This window comes from Rhincodon typus, chromosome 9, assembly GCF_021869965.1.
Source record: "Rhincodon typus isolate 14 chromosome 9, sRhiTyp1.1, whole genome shotgun sequence".
NCBI lineage: Eukaryota > Metazoa > Chordata > Chondrichthyes > Orectolobiformes > Rhincodontidae > Rhincodon > Rhincodon typus.
Window position 1 is genome coordinate 53186457 of NC_063340.1, and position 25771 is coordinate 53212227.

A 25771-nucleotide genomic window follows, 5' to 3' on the forward strand; every position below is an offset into this window, starting at 1 on the left:
CATAAGATGATACAAACAAAACAAACCAAGTTACCTGGATATAAAACATAGTTAGAAAACGTTTTTAAAACTCCTAGTGAGACAAAGTTTCAATCTATTCCCCAACATTATCACTTTATGGTGATTTATATCCAGAGAAACTATTCCTCTGTATCAAACCTTTATGGTCAACATAGCTGATTCTCTCCAGTTCTTTCCTGTGAACTTACATGATGTTATCTTGCAGGAATATTCACAAAACAGAGAGCTTAAAATTTCTGAACTTTTTAATAACCTGCAGATTTCTAGCCAAGCAGTCCTGTCCTGGAAGTTAGACCTTAGACCATAAGAAATAAGAACAGGAGTAGGCCATCTGGCTTCTTGAGCCTGCTCTGCCATTCAATTGGATCATGGCTGATCCAAAATTCCTCACGTCCATTTTCCTGCCCTTTCCTTGTAACACTTGGATTAAGGATCTATTTATCTCAGCCTTAAATATACACAAGGACTGTGCCCCCACAGTTCTCTGTGGCAAGGAGTTCCAAAATTGTACAAACGAACTTTTTCTACTAAGGTAGTTGTGCTTCTTCTGAATTAGTTTGTGCTCCTTTTTTAGGAGAGAACAATATTTGCTTCTGACCCCAGTCAGGTCTTCTCCAAACTACCCAAATTCTTACAATCACTGGGTTTCCTTAGATAATGTCAACCCTTGATTATTCTGATGCAAAAGCAAGATAATGGCCTCCAATATCTGCAGTCCTTGTTGTAAACCAGCACAGTAACAAACTTCTGTTAACAGTTGAGGAATCCCTTATCGTCTGACATAAATTGAATGAGATAACTGTTCCAGAAAGTGTTTGTTAAACCTCTGACCAAGTGTTTTTTAAACTTCAGAAAATTAACCACACCATACGATACTATTTTAAAATCCAAGCTCTAGCATATATCTATATCAATCGCCCTTCATCAAAAGGTTACATCAGTAGACAACAGGAAAGTAGCAGGGTCAAGGGAGGTAATTGTCTGCCCCTTTTTTAACTGCTTCTGCCACGTGAAAGAGTTACAGTCAAGCCCAGTACGTCATAAACAGTGTACTCTGGTGTTTTGCTACGCAGATCCATGAAATGTCCTGTGGGAATCAGCTTACTCAAGCAGGCATAATTTCTGATGAAGGATCTCAGACAGATGCCTGCATTTAATATGGATTTCCTCCAAATGTAACAGATGGACAATAACTTCCATGATAAAATCTACTAACCCTTAAATTGTAGCAGATGGGTAATGTACAAAAGTACTCAAGCAAGTGTAAACACTTAAAGTATCTGATATGGAATGCTTGAATTGACTTTATTTGGTAAAATTATAATGATTTTCATTATACCCTCCATTTTGGCTGAAATTAAAATCATGAAACGTCCTTACTTTCTCAAACATTGTTAGGTTAAGTAATCCACTTTTCTAATTATTGTTCTGCTTGTCTAATTCTGGCTATCATGCAATAGAAATCTTCATATAATAACGTTCTCATTGCAACTTAATAGGGAATCACCTTTGTGAATAAGTATTTACCACATAGTCTTATAATGCAAAGTCAAACCAATTCTAACAATCTCAATATATCTGTTGTATTTGATTTTCTCCCTCCTAAAACAAATGGTGTTGCAAACATTTCTTTATGAAGATAATGTATCTTTAATGATAGGTTCTGTATTTACTTCCTGAACAGAAGTACATGATATGTAAAATTTCAGATCCACTGTTCCAACTTGCAATTATGTTTGTTGGGTGAAATTGTTTGTGCAATTCGTAGCATTTTCTCAAAGGGCAATCACATTTTGCATGGTGCACACTTTACTCACATTGCTGAATATACACAAGAAGTAATCAACAAACTACAACATTTTGATTTGTGATGAATTCTGCCCAAATATCAATATGTAAGTGCAATGTGTTTTACTGCAGACTACAGTACAATGAGCAAAATGAATAAAAGGACTTTATCTCCAGGTACATTGTAAATGCGCATGGGGTAAAATTACATCTTAAATATGATTTTCCAAAGTTAAAATGAGGGGAAAGAATGTATATTCCATACATTTTAGTGTTTTTCATAGAACTTCACAATCAATTAAACTATTCTGTGAACACAGCGTACTGAATTTGAAGAAATTCCACAGTAGACTTGAAATGTTAACCCTTTTCTCTCCTTGCCGGTCCTGCCAGACCTGTTGAGTTTCTCAATGCATTTTCTGTATTTGTTTCATATTTCCAACATCCACAGTATTTTGCATTTATTGTACTGAATTTTACTTGTAGAGCTCATTTGGGTTTTTGTAAATTAATTGAACAAAATCCCAATTTGGGAATTTGTTTGAGACTTAATTTCAGTTTCTCTAAATGTTCAATTTGTGTACCAATACAGCACTAGTCACTTTGAGGATCATTTTGATTTTGGGCAGTAATGTGAAATGGACAATATTGAATCAGCTGAACATCTCTGGATTTTCATTTTTATTGGTAGTAATCAAATATATACTAGCTGTTTTTTCCAGTTATCCCCATTTAATGTTGTAGCCCAAAATCAGATGTATACCCTCTGTAGGAATGTAGGAACAAGAATAGGCCATCTAGCTCCTCCAGCCTGTTCTATTATTTGATTATATTAGTCTGGCTTTTTGCTGATTCAGGCTGGCACAAGAGCCCAAGATAAATGGCAAGCATGTGTAATGAGGCAGACTGATCAGAGAGCTTAGGGTGAAGGAGCCCCTGGGAGGCAGTGACCATAATATGAGAGAATTCACCCTGCAGTTTGAATGGGAGAAGATTGAAGCAGATGTAACAGTATTACAGTCGAGTAAAGGTAACTACAGAGGCATGAGAGAGGAATTGGCTAGAGTTGATTGGGAAGGCAGCCTAGCAGGGAATTTTTTGGAGCAACAATGGCAGGAGTTTCTGGGGTAATTCAGGAGGCACAGCAGAAATTCATCCCAATGACGAAGAAACATACTAAAGGGAGGGTGAGGCACCAAAGTTCTCAAGGGAAGTCAAGGGACAGCATAAAAGCAAAAGAAAAAGCCTACAATGTGGTGAAGATTAATCGGAAACCTTTAAAAACCAGCAGAGGATAACTATAAAAAGCAATAAGTGGGATGGGAGAGGATGAAATATGAGAGTGAGCTAGCTAGTAATATGAAAGAAGGTCACAAGTTTTTTTAGATATCTAAAAGGTAAGAGAGAGGCAAGGGTGGACATTGCACAGCTGGAAAATGAGGCAGAAAATGAGTGTAGTGGCAATCACTAAAGAGAAGGTGCCAGGGAAGCTGGAAGGTTGAAGTTGGATAAATCACCCAGACAAGATGAACCACACTGTAGAGTTCTGAAGAGATAGCTGAGGAGATTGTGGAGGCATCAGTGGTAATCTTTCTGGTATCACTGGAGTCAGAGAGGATCCCAGGGACTGGAACATGACTAACATAACACCTCTTGTGTAAGAAGGGAGGGAAGCAGAAGACAAACATCTATAGGCCAGTTAGACCTTGGTGGCTGGGGTTAAACAGCAAGTCAGATAAAGGACAAGCAATGGACATGACCCGTTTGGATTTCCAGAAGCCTTTGACAAGGTGCCGCAATGGAGGCTGCTAAACGGGTTAAGAGTCCATATTGTTCAGGGAAAGGTACTGACATGGATAAAGGATTGGCTGACTAGGAGAAGGTAGAGAGTAGGGATAAAAGGGTCTTTTTCAGGATCATAGAATCACTACAATGTGGAAGTAGGCCATTCAGCCCATTAAGCTTACACCAAACCTCTGCAGAGCATCCCACCCAAACCCCCCCCAATCCCGGTAACCCTACATTTCCCATGTCAATCTACCTGACCAACACATCCCTGGAAACTATGGGCAATTTAGCATGGCCAGTCCAACTATCCTGCACATCTTTAGACTGTGGGAGGAAACCAGAGCACCCAGATAAAACCTGAGCAGACATGGGGAAAATGTGCAAACTCCACACAGTCACCCAAGGGTGGAATTGAACCCAGGTCCCTGGTATCATGAGGCAGCAGTGCTAAGCACTGAGCTACCATGCCATGCAAGGATAGCAGCTGGTGACTAGTGGATTTCCACAGGGGTCAGTTTTAGGACTACAACTATTCACGTTATACATTAATGATCTGGAGGAAGGAACTGAGGGCATTGTTGCTAAGCTTGCAGATAACACAAAGATAGGTGGAGGGGCAGGTAATGTTGAGAAAGCAGGGAGGCTGCAGCAGGACAGGCTGGGAGAATGGGGAAAGATGTGGCAGATGGAATAAAATCTGAGAAAATGTGAGGTTACGCTCTTTGGTAGGAAGAATAGAGGGACAGATTATTTTCTAAATGGGGAAAGGCTTTGGAAATTTGAAGCACAAGGGGACATAGGAGTCTTAGCTCAGAATTCTCTTATGCTTAACATGCAAGTTCACTTGGCAGTTAAGAAGGTAAATGTAATGTTAACATTCATTTCAAGAGGCCTACAGCAGAGAAGTACTGCAGAGGCTGTGTAAGGCTCTGGTCAGACAGCATTTGGAATAATGTAAGCAGTTTTGGACACTGTATCTAAGGAAGGATGTGTTGGCCTTGGAAGGGTTCCAGAAGAAGTTCACCAGAATGATTCTGGGGATGAAGGGCTTGTCATATGAGGAACAGTCAAAGACTGTAGGTCTGTACTGCATGAAGTTTAGAAGGATGACTGGGATCACACTGAAACTTACATAATACTGAGAGGTCTGCAAAGTGGATATCATAGAATCCCTACAGTGTGGAAACAGGCCCTTCGGCCCAACAAGTCCACACCAAACCTCAGAGCATCCCACCCAGACCTGTCCCCTTGTAACCCACTTAATCTACACATTTCTGAACACTACAGGCAATTTAGCATGGCCAATCCACCTAACCTGCACATCTTTGGACTGTGGGAGGAAACCGGGGAACCCAGAGGAAACCCACGCAGACACGGGGAGAATGTGCAAACTCTACACAGACAGTCGCCCAAAGCTGGAATCGAACCCGAGTCCCTGGAGCTGTAAGGCAGTAGTGGAGAAGATGTTTCCACTGGTGGGAGAGACTAGGACCTGAGGGCACAGTCTCAGAGTGAAGGGATGAGCCGATACCGACCAGGTTTATTACATAGTACTTAATAGCTACTTATATCACATTTGAAAGATCAGAAAGTCAAGAATGAGGTTGGGAATCCTGTAACTGGAACCATCTCGCAGATATCAAGCTTGACTTAATAGAGCACATCACTGTTAGCTATGTGGCACTAAGCACTGAATTTGTCTTTCAACACCACTACACCAGATGGTTAGCTCCTCCCAGTAACGGTCCTTTATATCCTGATAGACAAAGTTTTTTTTTATGTCAGTTATCCTTTGAGTATCCTGTAGAACACACAGCATCTCAATCATCAAGAGTGTACCTTTTGAATTGTAAGTTTAAATGTCATTGCTGACATTTGCAGACTCCTGGAAGGAGACTTTCTGCCAAGTGGACTCAGTAGACACACACTGTCATTGGCAGTCAAGGTCACCATGGCTCTGAAATTGTTCTCATGCAGCTCCTTCCAGAGATCTGGAGAATCTCACAATCTATTATGCATAAGTCATCTGTCAATGCCAAATTTGCCCTTTAAATCCACTTCACTACTGATAAGGCCAATCAGAAGAGAGACATTGGATTTGCAACCAATGCCATCAATGCCTAGCCATGACCCCAACTCAACACCCATGGCTCCTCATGCCTCCATGCCAAGTATTGCCCCTCCCATCCAATCCCTGTGAATTATTCTGCCACACCACCTCCCCCAGGCCAAGAATACATAATGTGATTTGGTTGAGATCCTAAAAGTCCATTACTTTGTTCAAATACCTGAGTTACAGGGGAAAGCATTCCTTGCTTGATACTTTGGGTTGCTGATCTCATCTGTTAAATTCATAATGTTTGTTTATACAATATTGAGGTTTCAATCACTTTTGGTTTCAGCTATTGATATTTTAAAGGACCTGGATGTTTAACACTTTTATTGGCTTATAGTAAAAGAAATTTTATTTCAGAAAGTGAAAAGTAACAAATGAATGACTCTGGCGGATGCATTACTGGCCGTAGGCACTGCTTCGTTGGTGGCACTGGTGAACAATCTATAGCACCCAGCCTCTGTTGGCCAGCTCTCCTTGATAACAATGGCCTTCATCTCAGGGAAGGTTTACCACTGTTTAGTCAAGTGCTTGATGGACACTTAATTCAGTTCATCATCCCAAAGTCAGGCAACATGGGCTCTTGCTGCCTCTCCACTTGGCTGGCAGGATCCCCATCACTGACATAAAATGTTGCCCTTTGTGTGCAGAAGTGTTTCCCAGTTTCATTCCTGAAAGATGTTCTCCACATTTTATACTCTGCTTCATTTTCTTTGGCTCCCCAACTATCAGAAATAGCTTTTTCCAATTTACTCTTTCTCCTTAAAAACATGAAAATTTCAATCAAATAGCTAAAATTTCCTACATTCTCAGGTGTACGACCCTACATTTGTGTAATTTTTGTTTGTGATATAGTAATTTGATTCTTGGAGTATAAATATTATTTTGGTAAGCAATGCTGTACTCTTTTCAAGATCGATGTATCTTTCCAAAAGTATGGTGCCCAGAAATGTTCACATTACTCCAGATCTGGTCAAACCAGGGCTTTTCTCCAGCTGAAACAGGGCAAATGTTTGGATTCTAGTCCCCTAAATATAAAGGCTAGCATTTCATGACATTTTGTACCGGTTCAGAACATTTTAGTATTCAAGTTTTTTTGGACCTTCACTGTGTCGAGTAGTTCATAGTTGACTGAAGAGGGAGTATGATCAATTGGGGAATGCTGCCATGCTCAATTAAGGGCATCATCTGATCTCAGTCCAGGGAGTTGGCCATAGTCAGTTAAGCACTTGGTGTGACCAGGGTCCAGGATTCCATGTCCTTCCAATCTGAGGATTGGGCCACCGTCAGCCTTGCAGGTCAGATCAACCAGACGGAAAGAATAGATCAGTCAGTTGGGGAGCTGTAGAGACATCAGTCAGGGTCTGGTCTGCTCTCAGTCAGGCCTTTTGTCACCTGTCAGTCTTGGGGATCGATCATGGTCAGTGCTGGGTTATTTGGGCAGTAGAAATCAAGGGGCTTATCAATATTGTTTTAAGCTGAGCTGGGGAAAGTGGGAAACTCAGGTGTGGTTTTGGGGCCATTACACTGGGAATAAGGAGGGTAATGACTGAGAAGGGGCCAACTCCGAAAATAAGAGTGGGATCTTTTAAAGCATGGGAGGGTATGGGATGTGGTGGGAATGAGGGTTTTTGCAAATCACCTCCATCTGGTTTCAACGGGTGGGGGGTGGGGGGGTCAGTGTGTTGTGAGTATGAGTATGAGACTCAGTAGGCTCGGGACTAAAGCGGAAATAAAGTGGAGATATTAGTTGTTAAATCATTCGGAAGAAGCGTCACTGAACCCAAAATATTAACTGTGCTAGCTCCCTATGCAGATGCTGCCAGACCTGCTGAGTTTTCCCAGCAATTTATGTTTTTGATTCTGATTTCCAGCAATCGTGGTTGTTTGTTTTTTTTTGTTTAGTGAAACCAAAAGGTTAGTTTGGAACATGGGGAGCCTCAAAGCTAATTGGGTTGACTGGGACAGCTAAACAAAAGAATACATGAAAAGTTGGGGTTGAATCTTGACTTTCAAGCAGAACGTGTAATTCACTCAGAGAATCATGAACTGAATGCTATTCCATCTTCCACCAAATCTTAACTGCGCAATGAGGATAAAGAGTGGTTGTCAGCACACTCATGGTGGGTGGATTAAGTTTGTTTTGATTTGTGTGCAGGGTTGGTTTGCACTTATGGATGATTAAGGTGGTTTTCAGGACGGTTATATTAGTCAAGCATCAATAGATTCAATAATGACACACATATGGCATCAAATCACTCTTCCTATGCGGTTCATGGATTGACCAACCATATATGTTACAAACCTTGGTCACAAACAGTCAAGGCAATGTCACAAATTATTCCAACTAACCTTTGTGAAGCAAAAGTGATCACAACTGACGTAAAAATTGCCACATATGTTTGTGAGTTCTCCAACATATTCTAAAGGTCCCATAGCTGCACTGCTTTCCTCTTACAATGAGCTCAAAGCATGTTTTATAATATGGACCCTTGTATTCAATGTTGCATTTCATAGCTGATGTGGGAGTGAGGTGGGGAGATTTGCAAACTGGTAGTGCTCCTACAATATCCCATTGTATTTGCACAACAGAGCTTGTGATGTATGCATCGGTATAAGGTGTGAAATCTCAGGGGTCTACTTTTGAGGCATTTCATGGTTCTCCTTTAGGGAGGCCTCTATGTCCTATTGTATCACAACCTACATTAGAGCCTCATTTGTGTTTGCTATGACTTCTCAGGAATCACATCACTCATTCGGTATTATGTTTTTGACATTTTCCACACATTTTCATGCATCCATCCCGAATGGATCCAGCAACAACGGCTGCTATCATCATTGTCACAGTCAGAGGATGACAGTGTGGACAAATTGAGGCAATATAAAGGTGTCATCAAGCCCAGGACCAACAGGTACTTCTAGCAGATGCTGTACACCATTGACGTGCCTCTAGCAAATGCTGTACACCCTGGACGTGAGGAAGCCACAGCCAAATTAAACCCCCAGGATGCGGAGGAGGTTTAGAAGGGCCTGAATGTAATGGGTGTACTATCATTTCCACTGAATGACCAAAGCCTAGTGCAGGCACAGAGTGAGGATGGCCCAGGACACTTTACCAGAACTGTACCATCTACTCGAGCAGGACTTGTTGTCTGAAGGAGTGAGTGGCCAACTCATCCCAGTGACTCTCAAGGTAACATCAGCACTTGATTGTTATGTGACTGGCTCATTCCAGGCATCACCTTGGGGCCTGTGTGCAATCTGCCAATCCTCAACATACAAATGTAGTAAGGACGTTACATGTGTTATTTGTGCAAGACCTTACCCCTTCATTTCCTTTCCCTGTGTCGAGATCAGTGCTGCAGCCCAGGCAGTGGGATTTTACAACATCCTCTGACTTCCCCAGGTGCAGGGTGGTACAGACTGGGCACACATTTTATAATGTGGCTGAATTAATTAATAGAAAAGAGTTCCAATCAATCAATGACCAATTCATTGGTAATCTTTGCTATTACACCTTAGAAATCTGTGCCAGATATCCTGGAAGTAGCCATGATGTCTGCACTCTTGCTAACTCATAAGTTCCTGCCTCATTCCAAGGGCCAAATGCCAGAGAAGAAGGACTGCTGGGAGACAAGGACTGTCCTCTCCAATCTGATGTCTTCTTTAAGGAACCTGTGGCTAGAAGAATGCAGGTACAATGCAGGTCACTCTTCCACCAGGACTTTTGGAACAAACAATAGGGATCCTCAAAATGAGGTTCCAATGCTGGGATTGATCAAGCTGCAATTCACTACAGATAGAGAGTGCTGTATAATCCTGATATGCTGTACTCTGCACAACTGGAGCAGGCAAAGAGCAGATGACACGGACGCTGAGGAGCTGGGAGAGCAGTAGCAGTCTTCTGAGGAGAAAGATGAAGACGTTAAATGGGAGAAACATCACTTTCACCATGATAGAGCAATGTTACATTTGGCACAACAGGCCAGGCAATACCGAACTGATACTCTCTTCCAAAAGATCTGAGTTGGGTGACTGGGTGATTACATCACTGCTGCACATTCCTTCTGAGCGAAGAAACACCACTCATCTGGGAGACTATCCCTAACCAGACTAGCGGGGTTTGGTGCCAAAGTGTCTGTTGGCAGTATTGAGGGAAGAGAGCAGCTGTGCTATCAATTACTCCATCCACAAGGACCTCCACATTTGGAATGGCCATGCTGCAGCACTTGAAATAGTGCATAAAATGGGTTTACATATGGTGCCCACAGCCTCTACACTGTAAGGTCCCATCAGCAGCAAGCATTTCTGTTTCTGAGAGTGCGTGATTCAATGAGTAGAGCACCGTGGAGCATGAATGTATAATTAATGAGGTGAGCAAAAGAAGTTTTCATGAGACATGTCACCACAGCCCATTAGAGAAACTGTCCATGAAACTCCCCAGAATCGACAGTTATACAAAATATTGGGTGGGGAGGGGGGGATAGGGGAGGAATTCAGCCCATTAGCTTCAATGCCACTGTTTTATTGCTTATGTTAGTTTTGTTGAGTGTTTATCTCTTGTTTAATATTGGCTTCCTTGAGATGTCTGGCATTCTGAACTCTCCCTCTACCAGAAATACTATTGGAAAGTATTTACACAACATTTTCGCCATATCCTGATAGCAGTGGAAAAGAGGACAGATTGCTCTTGCACACTCTTTATTTCTTAACATAATTACAAAATCTTTTTTGTTGATTTTGATTGCGTTTGCAAGTTTCTTTCATGTACTCTTTTTATGACTGTTGGGGTGGAATCTTATAGGGCATTTTAGGGCAAATTCCATGGGTACCAGGCACATTCATCCCACATCTGCAAAGATTGGCATCTGATATGTGCCAGCCACTAAGAACCTTCATTGCACATCAAAGACCTACTTACAGGATGTTTCTGCTGATTGAAGGCTGTGCCGAACTATGATTGTAATGCTGCAGCAAGGATACTTTGTGCTCAGGGACATGCACCCAGAATCAATGGCTGCATCATCGGGCTGTTCATTTACTGTCATAGCACTAACTCACTCTGAGCCTACCTGGATGCTCACAGCATTCATTTCCTTGCCTTTCCTTTCTGTACTTTGCTCTGTCTGCCAGAGATGCCAAGCTTTAACTATTGCTATCTTACTGTGTAGTTTAGCACAGACGCAAAGCCAGGAAGTTTATCATGGTTGTCAAAAGGTCTCAGTCAAATCAAGGAGGATGGCCTTTGCTCAGTGGGTCCCAGTAAAGTAAGTTGAGGGCAGCCTCGGATGCTGGTCCACAGCCTGCTTAGGGCAGCCAAAGTCAGGATCCTCACCTCATAAGTGTGGAGATGCTGAATGATGGGCAGCACACAACCTGTCTTGACTCTTACTGGCCTGTTGTTGGCTGCTTTCCTTCTGGACTGAGAGACAGGCAGGTATTAAGAGAGATGAAAGTGATTGGCTAGATGTTCCTATTGATGCAGGCAGGGACGTGCCATGAATAAGTGAGTGGGCAGAGTAAAGGGCATGCAGGGTGAGTGACATTGGGGCTTCGTTTGGGTGAGAGCAAGAGGAGAAGATGTTGCAGGCAATAATGTGAGTGGGAGAGTTTGAGCCTTGGTGGGAGGTGGGTGCAGTAGCAGAGATGAAGGCTGAGATATCAGAGAAAAGATGGTGGCACTTACCCTGGCAGAGTGAAGGACATTGGCCTTCTTTGTACCATGCCAGGCAATCCTTCAGATGGTTGAAACTGCTTTAACCCGGTTGGTAACTTTGAACCAGGCTGGCATGGTCTAGTGTTCTGACCTACACTGCTGGTCCTGGGGGAAAAGCAGGATCTCCAGGATCCGCCCACAAAGTGGAGCACCAATTTCCTCCTGTCTGCCATGTCTAGGGCAAATACGAGGCACCTTTCGATTGACAGTGCTTGTCTGGATGCACAACAAGCTTTTAAACATCACACAGATGCAAAGGATGGTGCTGTTTCAGCAGATATCCACTGAGTGGTGAGTTGTTCCAAACAGGGACCATGGTAAGTTGAGACAAAAATTGAGCCATGGGAGACACCATAGTGACATAACAGGGAATTAATGAGGCAAGCTTTGTAAGCTAGAACAAGAAAACTCATTAGTCGTTGCAGCAAGAAGCCCTCCTAAAAACTCGATGCATCTCAGACTTAGCCAAAAATGTAGGATTCAGGCTTGGTGTCTGTTTTTGGCAGCTCTTTGTATCCTTCTTAATTGCCAAAGTCTGCCATATTCTGCATTTCTGTGTGCTTTTTCTTTTCATTTTGTGTGGTTGCTTACAAATTAGTCATCTATGCCTGCCTTTTGGCAAGTGGAACTCTTAGGGTATTAACTTGTTCTGTATCGTTTTAAACTCCTCTTTGACCTCCTTTCAAGTTATCTATTAATCTGTTGCCCAATTTATTGTAGGAAATCTTAGTTTTCACATTGAAGTCAGCTTAGTTGATCTGGGATCTCAAAAGCTGCTTCCATCTTTAATGATTGTTAATGGAAAATGTTAATGGACGTTAAGCATTATTCTTGAGACTCCTTTCAAATATGTACTCATTGAATAAAAGAAAGGCACTAATGCCCCAAGATTAACAGGAACAGGAATCAGTCAGATAACAGAAAGTGTGAGGTGACTAGAAGGTGGATGTGAACTATCCTGCCAGCCATTTCACAGGTAAACAGATACATCACAACAAGAGAGATTGAGGTATCTCATCAAAGAGGAGGAGAAACTCAAGCAAAATAAGACTAAAGAAGACTATTCTTGTTCCTCCAAGTTTCACACGAAAGATAAGTTGTTTTACCAATATAGGCCTCCTCTGTGTCCAGCTCCTCAACTCATGAGTTCACATGGCAGGAAATGGCTTGCCTTGACTGGCCTCAGTTAAAAATGCTATCAGGGATTGATTATATCATTGAGCATTGACACTCGTATTTATGTTTGCAAGGTTCCAACCTGCTTTGTGCAGGCACTTCATCTGACTGTCATATCCTGCAGGTTTGGATCAGATACAGTAAGCATAGTGTTAAATTCCAAGTTGGTAAATAACCTGTACATTAACTATCCACTTGTCTGAATTTTGGCATTTGGGTCATGTTAAAGTTTTAATGCACAATTGAAACAGCAGGTTTTAAAAATAAATGCTTGATTTTTTATGATTTATGATGGAATATTTGACTTCTACGCTAACAAAACAACTGATTTAATGATCCTATTGCCATTTATTACTGCAAATCATACTATGATCAACAGGGTATAATCATATTGTATAAATTACACAATATAATTTGCAGAAGTTAATTTTAGAAATGGACAGACTTGATTTTGAGGCATGAAGTACTTTATTGGGGAGCTACAGTGGATGACTTTTCCAATGAAGACTACATTTGAATTGCCTACTTAAAATTGATGAATTTCACTAAAATATAAAATAAGCTAAGCAGCAAGTTCACTTCAGGTAGAACACTAACATTGGCAATGCAGTTGTTTTTAAATATTGGAGATCAGTTTTAGAAAGATGGCATAACTATAATTGACCTGCTCTTTGTAATAGACCTGCTGTTTTTTAATATCTGATTTATTATTGAATCACAAAAAATGCTGCACAGAAGGACGCGTTCAACATACCATACCTCTGCCACTGCTATCTCTTTCCATTTCCTGCCTTTGCCCCATAAATTAATGCTTAAATCTCCACAACCAGAATGCCAGATCAGCTATGCTTAAATCAGTCATGAGTGAAATCCTCTATGATTGTGACTGTAATGAATTGTGTCTCCGTTTTGACTTTGCCCTTTCTGCAGATTTTGATCCAGTAAACCACACCATTGTTTTCCAATGCCTTCCCTTCATTGCCCAGCTCAATAAAATTGCCCTCACCTGGTTTCACTACCACCTATATGATCTTAGCGAGAGCATCTATAACACTGTGTTCTCTTCCCCACCCTGCTGTATTAACTCCAGAGTGCTCCTAAAATCTATTCTTGTTCCTGTAATTATTCTCACCTACACATCATCATCCTCAACTCCTCCATTGTTTTAGTGTTGTCAAGCTGTCTGATACCTAGTATTAGATGAGCTGTAATTTCTTTCTGTTAAGCATTAGGAAGGCTAAAGGCATCGTCTTGGGCCCTCCCATAAACTAAATTACATTGCCACCAATTCAACCCCCTTCCCTAGTGAAGCCAAGCTAAAGAAGAATGACCAGTACCTCATCATCCTCTCAGATCTTGAGCTGAACATCTGACCCCGTAACCTCTCGACCAAATGACCACTAAATTTCTACTCTGTAACATCATCTGCCTTTGTTCCCACCTATCCCACCTGTTGCTGAAATATTCATTTATGCCTTCTCATCCCTACGCTGAACTGTTCCGCCACTCTCCTGTCCAATCAACTGTCATCTAATCATTGTAAGTTTAAGCATGGCAAAACTTCTGCTGCTACCTTGTATAAACTAAATTAGATTCTACCTTTACATCTCAAATGAACCTAATTAAATCTGTTCATAGCTTTGCTAACTTTCCTCCAATTTCTATTACTCTGGTACATTCTACTCTCCATTCTTCAAAATGTGAATTTCCCATTTCTCCATGCCCATCATTATTTCCTGTGCCTTCAGCAATGTAAGCAGTACAAGAAAACACTCATCCTACCATCGTTACCCTCCTTTAAGATGTAGTCATTCCACCGTATCTGCAAGAGTTCCGTTCCTGAGAACCCCAGCGAATGTTGAAATTTGTGAGTGCAGAGCTTGTTTTAAAATAGTTTAAAAATTGCAGTTGCACGATTATTGCCTGAAGATGTTGATCTTTGTTGTTACTTATTTTTTGGCATAGACAGGCAAATTTGCAATTTGTGATTTTGTGATTGCAGAGGATTTACTCCTTAAGAGATTGCTTAGACATTGTAGCATTTCTTGCTCTACCTTATGTTCCATATTTTAAGGAGTTTGACTCTGAAAGGCCCCCAGTATTAAATATGCTACTATATATAAAGGCACGTTGATATATTAATCCCAACTCCCAATGAACAGAACTAAACAATTTTTTTTACTGCTTTTAGACCTAACAAACAAAGAAGAACAAAAGTTATATAAACAAACATTTGGTCTCAAATATGCCCCAAGGAATTGCCAACAGGAGTGCCACCCACAGAATATTGGAGAAGAGCAAAGAACCACTTCAAGGCTTTCTTGTTCTGGGAGAATTGCCTGGGAGCCTGTCACTTTACTTCCATGCCCATTATTTACCTAGTTGTATATTGTATCACTATTCCTCTTGCTGTACTCCTATACTGCTGATGCTGGAAGCAATTGGGCAAGAATTACTGACATTTTCCAATAAGGCTGACTTTGTTACATTTTTATGGGTTTATACTAGATATGCAGGTTCAAGCCATAGTCCAACTGAGCTAGCTTTTGGGGATTGCCTGTTCGCTTTGCCCCATGGTATAGGTGTCAAAATCACAAGATTTCATGGATCATCTTCATTCTAAGCTTCTTGCAAAATCAGCCAAGAGAATGAAAGCAGGAGCATGTCACCTTCATACACTATAAATAAGAGCGAAATACTGCAGATGCTGGAAATCTTAAATATAGACACTAAGTGTTTAAGAAATTCAACAGCCTTAGCAGCATCTGTAGACAGAGAATCTGAATTAACATTTCAAGTCCAAAGGTACTTATTCATCCTCTATAAATCCTTAGCACAGGTGTAGCTGCAGAACCCAATATCTGTATTCAATCATACTCTAAAAATGTCATTGTTTGACAGAAAGCAGTCACATTTCCAATCCTTATCACTTGATAATTGCCAGTGAGGGAGCAAATTCTTAGTTAATCCATCCAGAAAGGTCCTGCATTTCCTCAGTGCAGCATCTTAAATTTTTCCAGAATTCTTAACTCCAGTAATCTATAAGTAAGTCTATGCCATGTGTGAACTCCACTTGTGTAAAAGTATCCTAACATCAGTTTTCAATTTTGAGCCTGTGTCTCCTTATCCTAATCGGTGTGTTTATTTGTACTGCAACACCAGGAGGAACACTTCCTGAAAATGCTCAGAGGCAATGCCGGGCACAATACTTAAGAGATGCTTTTATGTGCAGCTGGTGTCTTATAACTCATTTGCAAATAGACAGACAGCCTAAATTAAGTTTTGAGATGTAAACCAAAAACTGTTATTAGGGAGTAAATTAAAACAGAATCATGTCAGGAATGACTGTTCTATTCCAAAAATATTTTGCCAGTCTTTATTATTACAATTCTCATCAGAAATGCATTGAGTGATGTGTGTTTAACATGACTTTTTGTAGATGCTACCAAAAATCCTTGAAAAGCATCAAAATTATGTCTGACTCAATTTGCATTAATTCTGAACATTTGCTACTTTCTATAAATGAATGCATTGATAATGGGGCTATCCCTGAAACCCTTGGTGACAGTTTATAATTCTTCCATCTGTGACAAAGGCATTTATTCACCATTATTCACCAAAATTTGAGAGGATTAAAGAAAAAGTCTTCATTTAACATAGGGTTTGAGACAAAGACCATTGGATTAAGAGCTCCATTCGCTAAAACTGCACCAGGCAAGCTCTGTGGGAATTGGATTTGGAGTAGGTGCATCTATTGTGAATGTCACCACTAGGTGGAGCAACAAGCATCTCAAGCAGAAAAACAATGCTGCGGCCAGCTTTTGTCATTGGCTCAATCTGTGTGTTTGCCTCCGGACATTTGATCAGCCATTTTGGAGTTTGGATGAGTGGATGGATCACTGCAGTAGCAGGAAGAACCCTTCCCCAGCTGGGTGCTGGAGAGAGCTGAGTCAGTGTGGCAAAAGAGCGACAACAGAGGAGACCTAATCCGCAGACAGTGCTGTGGAGGGGAAGCTTCTCTTCAACAGCCCCAGTTTGCTGTTCTGTGATTCCCCCTTACCCTCAGCCTCTCCAGCATCCTCATCCCAGCTTGATTACCTTGTCTACATATGTATGGGGGACATTTTGGTGTTCTGGACCATTACTCCATTTAGACTAATGCTGTTGGTCCTGTCCCCAATAGAAAGGCACCAAGATCAGTTGGGGCATGTGCTACAAGCCACAGCGTGGGCTGAGTGTACTCAGGCAGTTGATCCTGACAGCTGTCTACTCAACATCAAGAGCTACCATCTGTCCAATTCTGCTTACTAGTGTCACGTTTACACCCTTCTGGTTCATCCTGTAAATCCACTAGGATTGATTTATCTAAAATTAGAGCTGAGTTCATATGGCAAATGATGCTGCACAGTCTGACTTATTAGATACTGTTTCCTCCTCAGACAAGTCTAGAAGAAGGAAATAGAAAAATTGGTTTGTGCCTTGGTAAGCCGACTTCATATCTAACAAAAAGTGTTGAGTCTTATGTTGTTTTGGCTAAGTGGAAGTTATGTCAAATTTTTTGGACAGATTCTTGAGGCCTGAAGGATTTCCCACCACAACTCAATACTCACTGGATATGTGCCATAACACCTTCATCTCTAATGCCCGCACCATCTTTCAAAGGCCATAGTGCACACCACTTCTACTTTGGCAGTTATGCAGCAAAGCCACGCTGAGGCACAAACATTGCCAATGAGCAATGCTTCATTACGTTTGTTAGAATGTATACCAAGAAGTAAAATTTGTAACTAAGTACTGGTTCTGCGCTTTTCATAACATGACAATTTGGGTGTGTCAGTCAGTACTCTGATTGGCAGAGCAACTGATTTCGTGTTCAGTAACTAATTAAATGTCACAATTTACCCTTACAAAGAAACAAATCTCAATATGCCTGTTGAATCATTGTTACGAAGTTGTGTACAGTAATCATTAATTGCAAGGCAGGAAGCTAGAATTTGTCAAAAAAAAGGGAGAAGAGTGCATGGTTCCTTTAAGAGGTAAAGTACTTTTCTAGGCTCAGAGATTTATACAGGAAACAAATGTATCTGTATGTAGCTGAAGATGGACAACCAGTTCTGAAATTGAAACATGTATCAATTTGTAGTGTGACTGGAAACCTCAGGCTTGTTTTGATGTTTCGGCAACTAGCTGGAATTAGCCAATTAATTTAAACCAAGCACTTAGTGATTGAAAGCCAATTGAATTTAAATCAGATGGTTTTAACAACCTCGGGCCAATGCTATTCTAAGAAAATTTGATATGTCATTCAAGGTATATAAGGAGAAGGTTTTTGAAAATCGGTGTGAGACCGAACCACCATCTGAGAAATAAGCATCTAGCTCTCTCAAGGATTCACTAAGCTCTCTAAGAAAGAACCATCTATCCATAAAAGCTACCATGGCACTCCCAGCTAAGAGTCCTCACAGAAGACCTCACAGAGAAAACATCCCTGACAGCCAGATCAGCGGAAGAAAGGTGTTTATGACTTGAGAACAGTAGAAGAAAGGCATGAGAGACCAAGTTTTAATTTATTTTCTTATATATGTGGGACTTGTGTTTATTGGAACAGTGTGCTTGTAGAATTTAGATCAGCAAGGGAATAGTTAGCAGTTAAGGGGGAATTGTTTGGTTTGTTAGTATTTCTGTTAATTTGTTCACTTTTAGGGTTAAATAAATAAATTGTTACTTGTTACTTATAAAGTGAATATCAGGGATTTTCTTTCATTTAACCTCCTCTTCTCCATAACAGTTTAGCAGATTAGGAGGGGAGGCAAGCTTCTCTGGGCATTTTGGGTTTAGTTATTAGAAGGGGACCTCTACTCCCACTGTAACAGGTTAGGGGTTTGTGTTTCACTTTTAATTATCATAGGGATTCGACCTCCCTTTCCAGCAATTATAGAGTCATAAAGTCATAGAGCTACACAACGTGGAAACAGACCCTTCGGTCCAACTCGTCCATGTCAACGAGATATCCTAAATAAATCTAGTCCCATTTGCCAGCATTTGGCCCATATCCTTTTAAACCCTTTCTATTCATACACCCATCTAGATGCCTTTTAAATGTTATAATTGTACCCGTCTCTACCACTTTTTCTGGCAGTTCATTCCATACACGCACCACCCTCTGCATGAAAAAGTTACCCCGTAGGTCCCTTTTAAATCTTTCCCCTCTCACCTTAAACCTATGCTGTCTAGTTTTAGAGTCCCCTACCCTAGGGAAAAGACCTTGGCTATCTATGCCTCTCATGATTTTATAAACTTCTATAAGTTCACCCCTCAGCTTCCAATGCTCCAGAAAATGTAGTCCCAGTTTATTCAGCCTCTCCCTTTCGCTCAAACCCTCCTACCTGGCAACATCCTTGTAAATCGTTTCTGAACCCTTTCAAGTTTCACAACATCCTTCCTATAGCAGGGAGACCAGAATTGAATGCAGTATTCCAAAAGTGGCCTAACCAATGTCCTGTAATGCCACAACATGAGCTCCCAACCCCTATGTTCAATGCACTAACCAATAAAGGCAAGCATACCAAACACCTTCTTCACAATCCTGTCTACCTGGGACTTCACTTTCAAAAAACTATGAACCTGCACTCCAATGTCTATCGGATATAGAAATCTTTAGATTCTGATAAAGGGCTTTGATTTTAGAATCAAAACTTATATTTCAAACTCAGTTTATAAAGTTAATGTAACACTAATCAGGAATTAAAATATGGCAATGTGTTCTCTCTTCTAAGAAAACAATTATTATATAAAGGATGAAGAAAATCAGAATGCATTAAAGTAAGTCGGTGCTTCATTTATGAAGAAATTATGTGGTGTAATAATAGTCTAATGGAGCTTCTTTCTTATATTGTGAATCATTCTGAAATGCTTTTAGAAACAAAGATCTTTGCTTGCACTAATTAAATGGTATAGCCAGTTCGAAGACCTTTATAGAACATTTTGTAACATAATGCCAAATGACTATTGGACATATTATCAAGGTATTTTGTGCTATTTTTACTTACTGGTATTGTGATAAAAGGTGTATAATATATAATTATCATTTGGCATTTGAACTTTAAATTAGAAGCAGATGGATTTTATATGGTAACAAAAAAAGAAATTGCTAGAAAAACTCAGCAAGTCTAGTAGCATCTGTGGAGAGGGATTGGAGTTAACATTTCGGGTCCAGTGGTCCTCCTTCAGAACTGATGGTAGCTATGAAAATGTTTTTTTTAATGCAAAAGATAGGGTGGAGGAGGACGTAATAAGTAAACGATGGGTGGAGTTAGAGACCAAAGAGAGAAAAAAACAGTTGAACAGACAAGGGAGTGGATAACAGTCAGCCTCAGAGAATGAACAGCTACTTATGGGGATTATTAGTGGCTAACAATGGGTTGTGTGTAAAATCAGACTGTGATAACAAGGCCTGGTGTGTGGGAATGGGTATAAGCATGGGGAAGGTGCTCAAGTGCCTCTAATTTCCAGCATCTGTAGTTCTTTGTATTTTTTTAGATTTTATTCAGTTCTGTGAAGAGTTTCTTGAAAAGGTCATAAAGTAATTTGGAACATGGACGGAAGAGACCAAGAAAGCTTATGACTTCTGTTGCTAAAGAATATCTGCAATCTTGTGTGAATAGGTTTTGGTGACTAATCGTATGATAATGAATAAAAAAGTAAGCAAATTATCCATGTAGCCAGGTTTCATACTGGTATCCAACTTGTGCAGTATTTCAGTGATAGTAGGAACTGGTCTCTTTCTTTCAAGGACTTAACCAATTTGCCACAGGCAACACACAGTTTTTCTGTTTTCTCTTTGTCTCTCTAGTCTAGTCTATGTACAATAAACCATCAGGCTTCTGCAGTAACCCCCATTTCTGATGAAGGGTCTAGGCCCGAAACGTCAGCCTCTCTGCTCCTATGATACTGCTTGGCCTGTTGTGTTCATCCAGCCCTGCACCTTGTTGTCCCAGTATTTCAGTCAGCTGGGTTTATAACAGTACGACAATAACTTGATTAAGTTTTTCAATATAGTGGAACTACAACTAATGACCTCTCAAGATACATGGCATTGGTAAATAACTACATAGAACTGTTTGAAAACCAACAGAAAACATGTTATGTTTATTGGAAATGAAAGAAGCTTCCCTGCAGTGAATGCAGAATTTCTGAGTAGAAAATAACATGCAGAAACTGGCTTAAGATTTATGTACATCTTTTGTCTCACCAAGAATGTGTTTACAACAGATGCTAATGACGAAAATAAGAGAATAAAGCTATTAATTGAAGAGGTGGTGTTAGGAAGCATTGCGTAACTGAAAAGATTCTAATAGAAACATTGGCTGGAATTTATTGGAGTTTGCAAAGATTATACCATTGGAGTCAGAAGTGTAGGGTGGGGTGGGATGATTCTGCTTTGCAAGAGCCATGGCTGTTTTATGCACTGGAACCAACTGTTCCCAAGAATTGCCAATTTAATCAGAGGCAACTCAGCAGCATCACTGAGAACAGTGGTCACTGCTGAGACTGGCAGGAGACCTCGAGCCTACAGCAGGGATCTTCTGACCCCAGGCCAAGGGCAAGATGAGGAAATATTGGGGTAATCATTGAGAAAATCATTGGACCTTCAGGGACTACCTTCCCTTTCCAAGACCCGTCCTGGTTTCATTAAATCATCCCCCTCCCAGAAGGCTCCTGGTTCAAAGCCTCATGCAGCACTGGGTTGATCCACTGTGATCTTTACATATTGGTCTTAATTTCCTAATTGGTCTTTGTGTATGAATATTGGCTGGCTGCCTCTTTGGAGTGACCTACACTCCCAGCGCACACTGGGGGACCAATCTGAATTGGCTCCTTATCATTTCCAGCACCTTGGGAGTTGATAAAATCCAGCACAGTGTATAGGACCAGAGGACATGATCTCAGAATAAGGTGGCCATGATGTGGAGGTGCCGGTGTTGGACTGTGATGGACAAAGTCGGAAATCACACAACACCAGCTTATAGTCTAACAGATTTATTTGGTCACAAGCTTTCGGAGTGCTGCTCCTTTGTCAGATGCGCTGCACCAGTTGTCACGTGACTTCTGACTCAGAATAAGGGGTCACTAATTTAAGACCGAGATGAGAGGAATTTGTTCTCTCAGCAGGTAATGAATCTGTGGAATTCTTTACCGCAGAGGGTTGTAGAGGCTGTGTAATAAAGACATTCAAGGCTGAGTTAGATTTTTAATCAGTAAGGAAATCAAGCATTCAGGGAAAAGTTGAGGATTGTCAGAGCAGCCATGATCTCATTGCATGGTGAAACAAGCCTGATGGACTGAATGGTCTACTTCTACTCCTACATCTTATGGTCTAAATTCGTAGAATACCATGAAAAATAACAATGTTGATTTGCAAAACTAACTTGATATTTCAAACTTTTCAGTATCCTTTCCCCAAATTAATGGAATATTGTTTTCATCATGCAGTCATGCTATTTTAAATAATAGTAAAAACTAACTAAACATTTCTTTACCTCTCTACAGGACAAGTTGAAAAATATCCTACAAAACCTGAGACATGAGTTGCAAACAGATCTAGCTGTTAGCTCCTCTGAATACAATGCAGCAGCAGTACAGAAAACTCTGCTTCTTGGCAAAACATTTGACAGAACACATAGAGCTGCAGACAAGGAACCAATCCAATTTAAAGATGATGATAAAGGAAAACATGATTGGAGGAAACCAAAAGAGAACTCAGACCTGACTGAAAATGAGAACATATATCCAAGAAAATGGCAAAAACAGAATGGCGTTGAAAACTTGAGGAAGAGACTTGCCACACGGCTTTCTACAACAGATCAAGACTTCCAGTAACATATTCATTCTGAAGAAAAGTGGCAAGGACATTTCACCTATCAAGATCACACTGTTCATAATAGATACTTAAGTGACCAGTAATGTTCTTACACCAGTTTCAGGAGTTTCTGAAGTAAAGTTTACTTAAAGCATTGACACCTGTCATTATCACTTTTCTATCCTTTAGGTTTCAAACTTACTTGTAATTTATCAATCTCCAGTACTGAGTAGATGTTGCAACTTCCTGCTCCACTCATATTACTCTGAAAAGATAATCCAAATGTTCTATTAAATGACAAAAATTATTCTTCTTCCAGGTACATAGCTTCCTTTTTATTGTGGAAGTGAAGTTGGGATTTTGTTATTATTGAGGGACAACTTCAACTTTATTATCTTATTATGCACCACATAATGAAGCCTGCAAAAGAAAATCCTAAAAACGTCTTCAATTCATTTGATCTGTGAAGATTGTTTGTTGGAGGATAGGGGTGCAAGGATATTTTAGGTCGTTGATGGCTGATAATTGCATACCAGCTTTCCCAGATCAGTAGCGTCTCTACTTACCAATCAAACAGATAAATGGCTAACATAAGTTTCAAGTAGAAACCCTTTGTACCACAATGAAGAAAGCATTTCCCACTGCAAGATGTGTTCAAGCAGCCCCTTACCTTCCTCGCTGAAAGAAACTGGAAATAAACTGCTCCATAACCAAGTATGAACATGCCAGCAAAGTGCCCCAAGTTGGACGCACATTCAAAGAAATGCATATTCCCAACCCAGCCTCCTTGATTGAGATAAGCTTTATGAGGGAAAAGACCATAAGACATAGGAGCAGAAATTAGGCCATTCTGCCCATTTAGTCTGCTCTGCTGTTCAATCATGGCTGATATGTTTCTCAACCCCATTCTCCTGCTTTCTCCCTGTAACCCTTGATCCCTTGACAATCAAGAATCTATCTATCTCCATCTCAAATATACTCAAAGACCTGGCCTCCACAGCCTTCTGTAGCAGTGGATTCCATAGATTCATCGACCTCTGGCTGAAGAAGTTTCTCCTTATCTCTGTTCTAAAAGGTCTTCCCTTTACTGTAAGGCTGTGCCCTCGGCTCCTAGTCTCTCCTACCAATGGAAACATCTTCCCAACATCCACTTCGTCCAGGTCATTCAGTATTCTATAAGTTTCAATTAGACTCCCCCCTCATCCTTCTAAACTTCATCAAGTATAGACCCAGAGTCCTCAAACGTTCCTCATATGTCAAGCTTTTCATTCCTGGGACCATTCTCATGAGTCTCCTCTGAACCCGCTCGAGGGCCAGTACATCTTTCCTGAGATATGGGACACAAAACTGTGCGCAATACTCCAAACTTGGCCTGACCAGAGCCTCAGAAGTACATCCCTGCTTTTATATTCAAATCCTCTCAAAATAAAGACCAAAGTTGCATTTGCCTTCTTGACTACTGACTCAACCTGCAAGTTTACCTTGAGAGAATCCTGGACTAGAACTCCCAAGTGTCTTTGCACTTCAGACTTCTGAATTTTCTCCCATTTAGAAAATAGTCCATGCTTTTATTCTTCTTACCAAAGTGCATGACCTCACACTTTCCCACGTTGTACTCCATCTGCCACTTCTTTGCCCACTCTCCTAACCTGTCTAAATCCTTCTGCAGCCTCTGTGCCTCCTCAATACTACCTGTCCCTCCACCTGTCTTTGTATCGTCTGCAAACTTAGCCAGAATGCCCTCATCTCCTTCATCTAGATCGTTAATGTATAAAGTGAGAAGTCATGGTCCCAACACTGACCCTTGTGGAACACCACTTGTCACTGGCTGCCATCCTGAGACAGACCCTTTTAACCCCTCTCTGCTTTCTGCCAGACAGCCAATCTTTTCATAGGATCCTGACAGTGTGGAAACAGACCCTTCGGCCCAACAAGTCCACACTGACCCTCAGAGCATCCCACCTAGACTCATCCCTCTATGACCCTCCTAATCTACACATTCCTGAACACTACAGACAATTTCACATGGGCGCTCCACCTAACCTGCACATCTTTGGACTGTGGGAGGAAACTGGAGCACCCAGAGAAAACCCATGTAGACACGGGGAGAATGTGCAAACTCCACACAGATGGTCGTCTGAGGGTGGAATCAAACCCAGGCCCCTGGTGCTGTAAGGCAGCCGTGCTAACCACTGAGCCATCATGCCGCCCCCACCTAGCACCTTGCCTCTAACACCATGGGCCCTAATCTTACTCAGCAGCCTCCTGTGCGGCACCTTGTCAAAGGTCTTCTTGAAGTCGAGGTAGATAACATCCATTGGTTGTCTCCTTAAGAACTCTGTGGTGTAGTTCATCGGGTCGGTGATTTATCCACCTTCAGTTCCTTCAGTTTTTCTAGCACCCTCTCCTTGGTGATGGCCACCATACTCAACTCTGCCCCCTGACTGTCGAATTTTTGGGATATTACTTATGTCTTCCACTGTGAAGACTGATGCAAAGTAATGATTCAGTTCCTCAGCATTTCCTTGTTCCCCACTACTATCACTCCAGCGTCATTTTCTAGCAGTCCAATGTCCACTTTTGCCTCTGTTTTGCCCTTTATATATCTAACAAAACTTTTACAGTCCTCCTTTATATTACTGGCTAGCTTACCCTCATATTTAATCTTCTCCCTCCTTATTTCTTTCTTGTTGCCCTCTGTTGGTCTTTGTAAGCTTCCCAATCCTCTGGTTTCCCACTGCCCTTTGCCACATTATATGCTTTCTCTTTTGCTTTTATGCTATCTCTGACTTCCCTAGTCAGCCATGGTTGCCTCATTGTCCCTGTACTATGCTTATTTGTCCTAGGGGTGAATTTTTGCTGCGTCTCCTGAATTACTCCTAGAAACTCCTGCCATTGCTGTTCCACTGTCTTCCCTGCTAGGCTCCTCTCCCAGTCAATTCTGCCCAGCTCCTCCTTCATGCCTCTGTAGTTGCCCTTATTCAGCTGTAATACCATTACCTCTGATTCTATCTTGATAAGGTTCCACATGGTAGGCTCATTCAGAAAGTAAGGAGGCATGGGATTCAGGGAAATTTGGCTGCCTGGATACAAAACTGGCTGTCCAATAGAAGACAGAGGGTGGTAGAAGATGGAAAGTATTCATCCTGGAGCTCGGTGAACAGTGGTGTTCCACAGGGATCTGTTCTGGGACCCCTGCTCTTTGTGATCTTTATAAATGACTTGGATGAGGAAGTGGAAGGATGGGTTAGTAAGTTTGCCGATGACACAAAGGTTGATGGAGTTGTGGACAGCGTGGAGGGCTGTTGTA

At 41.1% G+C, this 25771-nt stretch overlaps 1 protein-coding gene across 1 annotated transcript in view; it reads left to right on the forward strand.

Annotated features, from left to right (window-relative positions):
- LOC125484066 (spermatogenesis-associated protein 7-like) overlaps positions 1-22616 on the forward strand; it is a 95014-nt gene extending 72398 nt beyond the window's left edge. Inside the window, exon 9 of the mRNA XM_048601327.1 lies at positions 22152-22616. Within this exon, the coding sequence (XP_048457284.1) occupies positions 22152-22481 (330 nt within the window). The 3' untranslated portion in view covers positions 22482-22616. The remainder of the gene's footprint in view (positions 1-22151) is intronic.
- The last annotated feature ends 3155 nt before the right edge of the window (positions 22617-25771 follow it).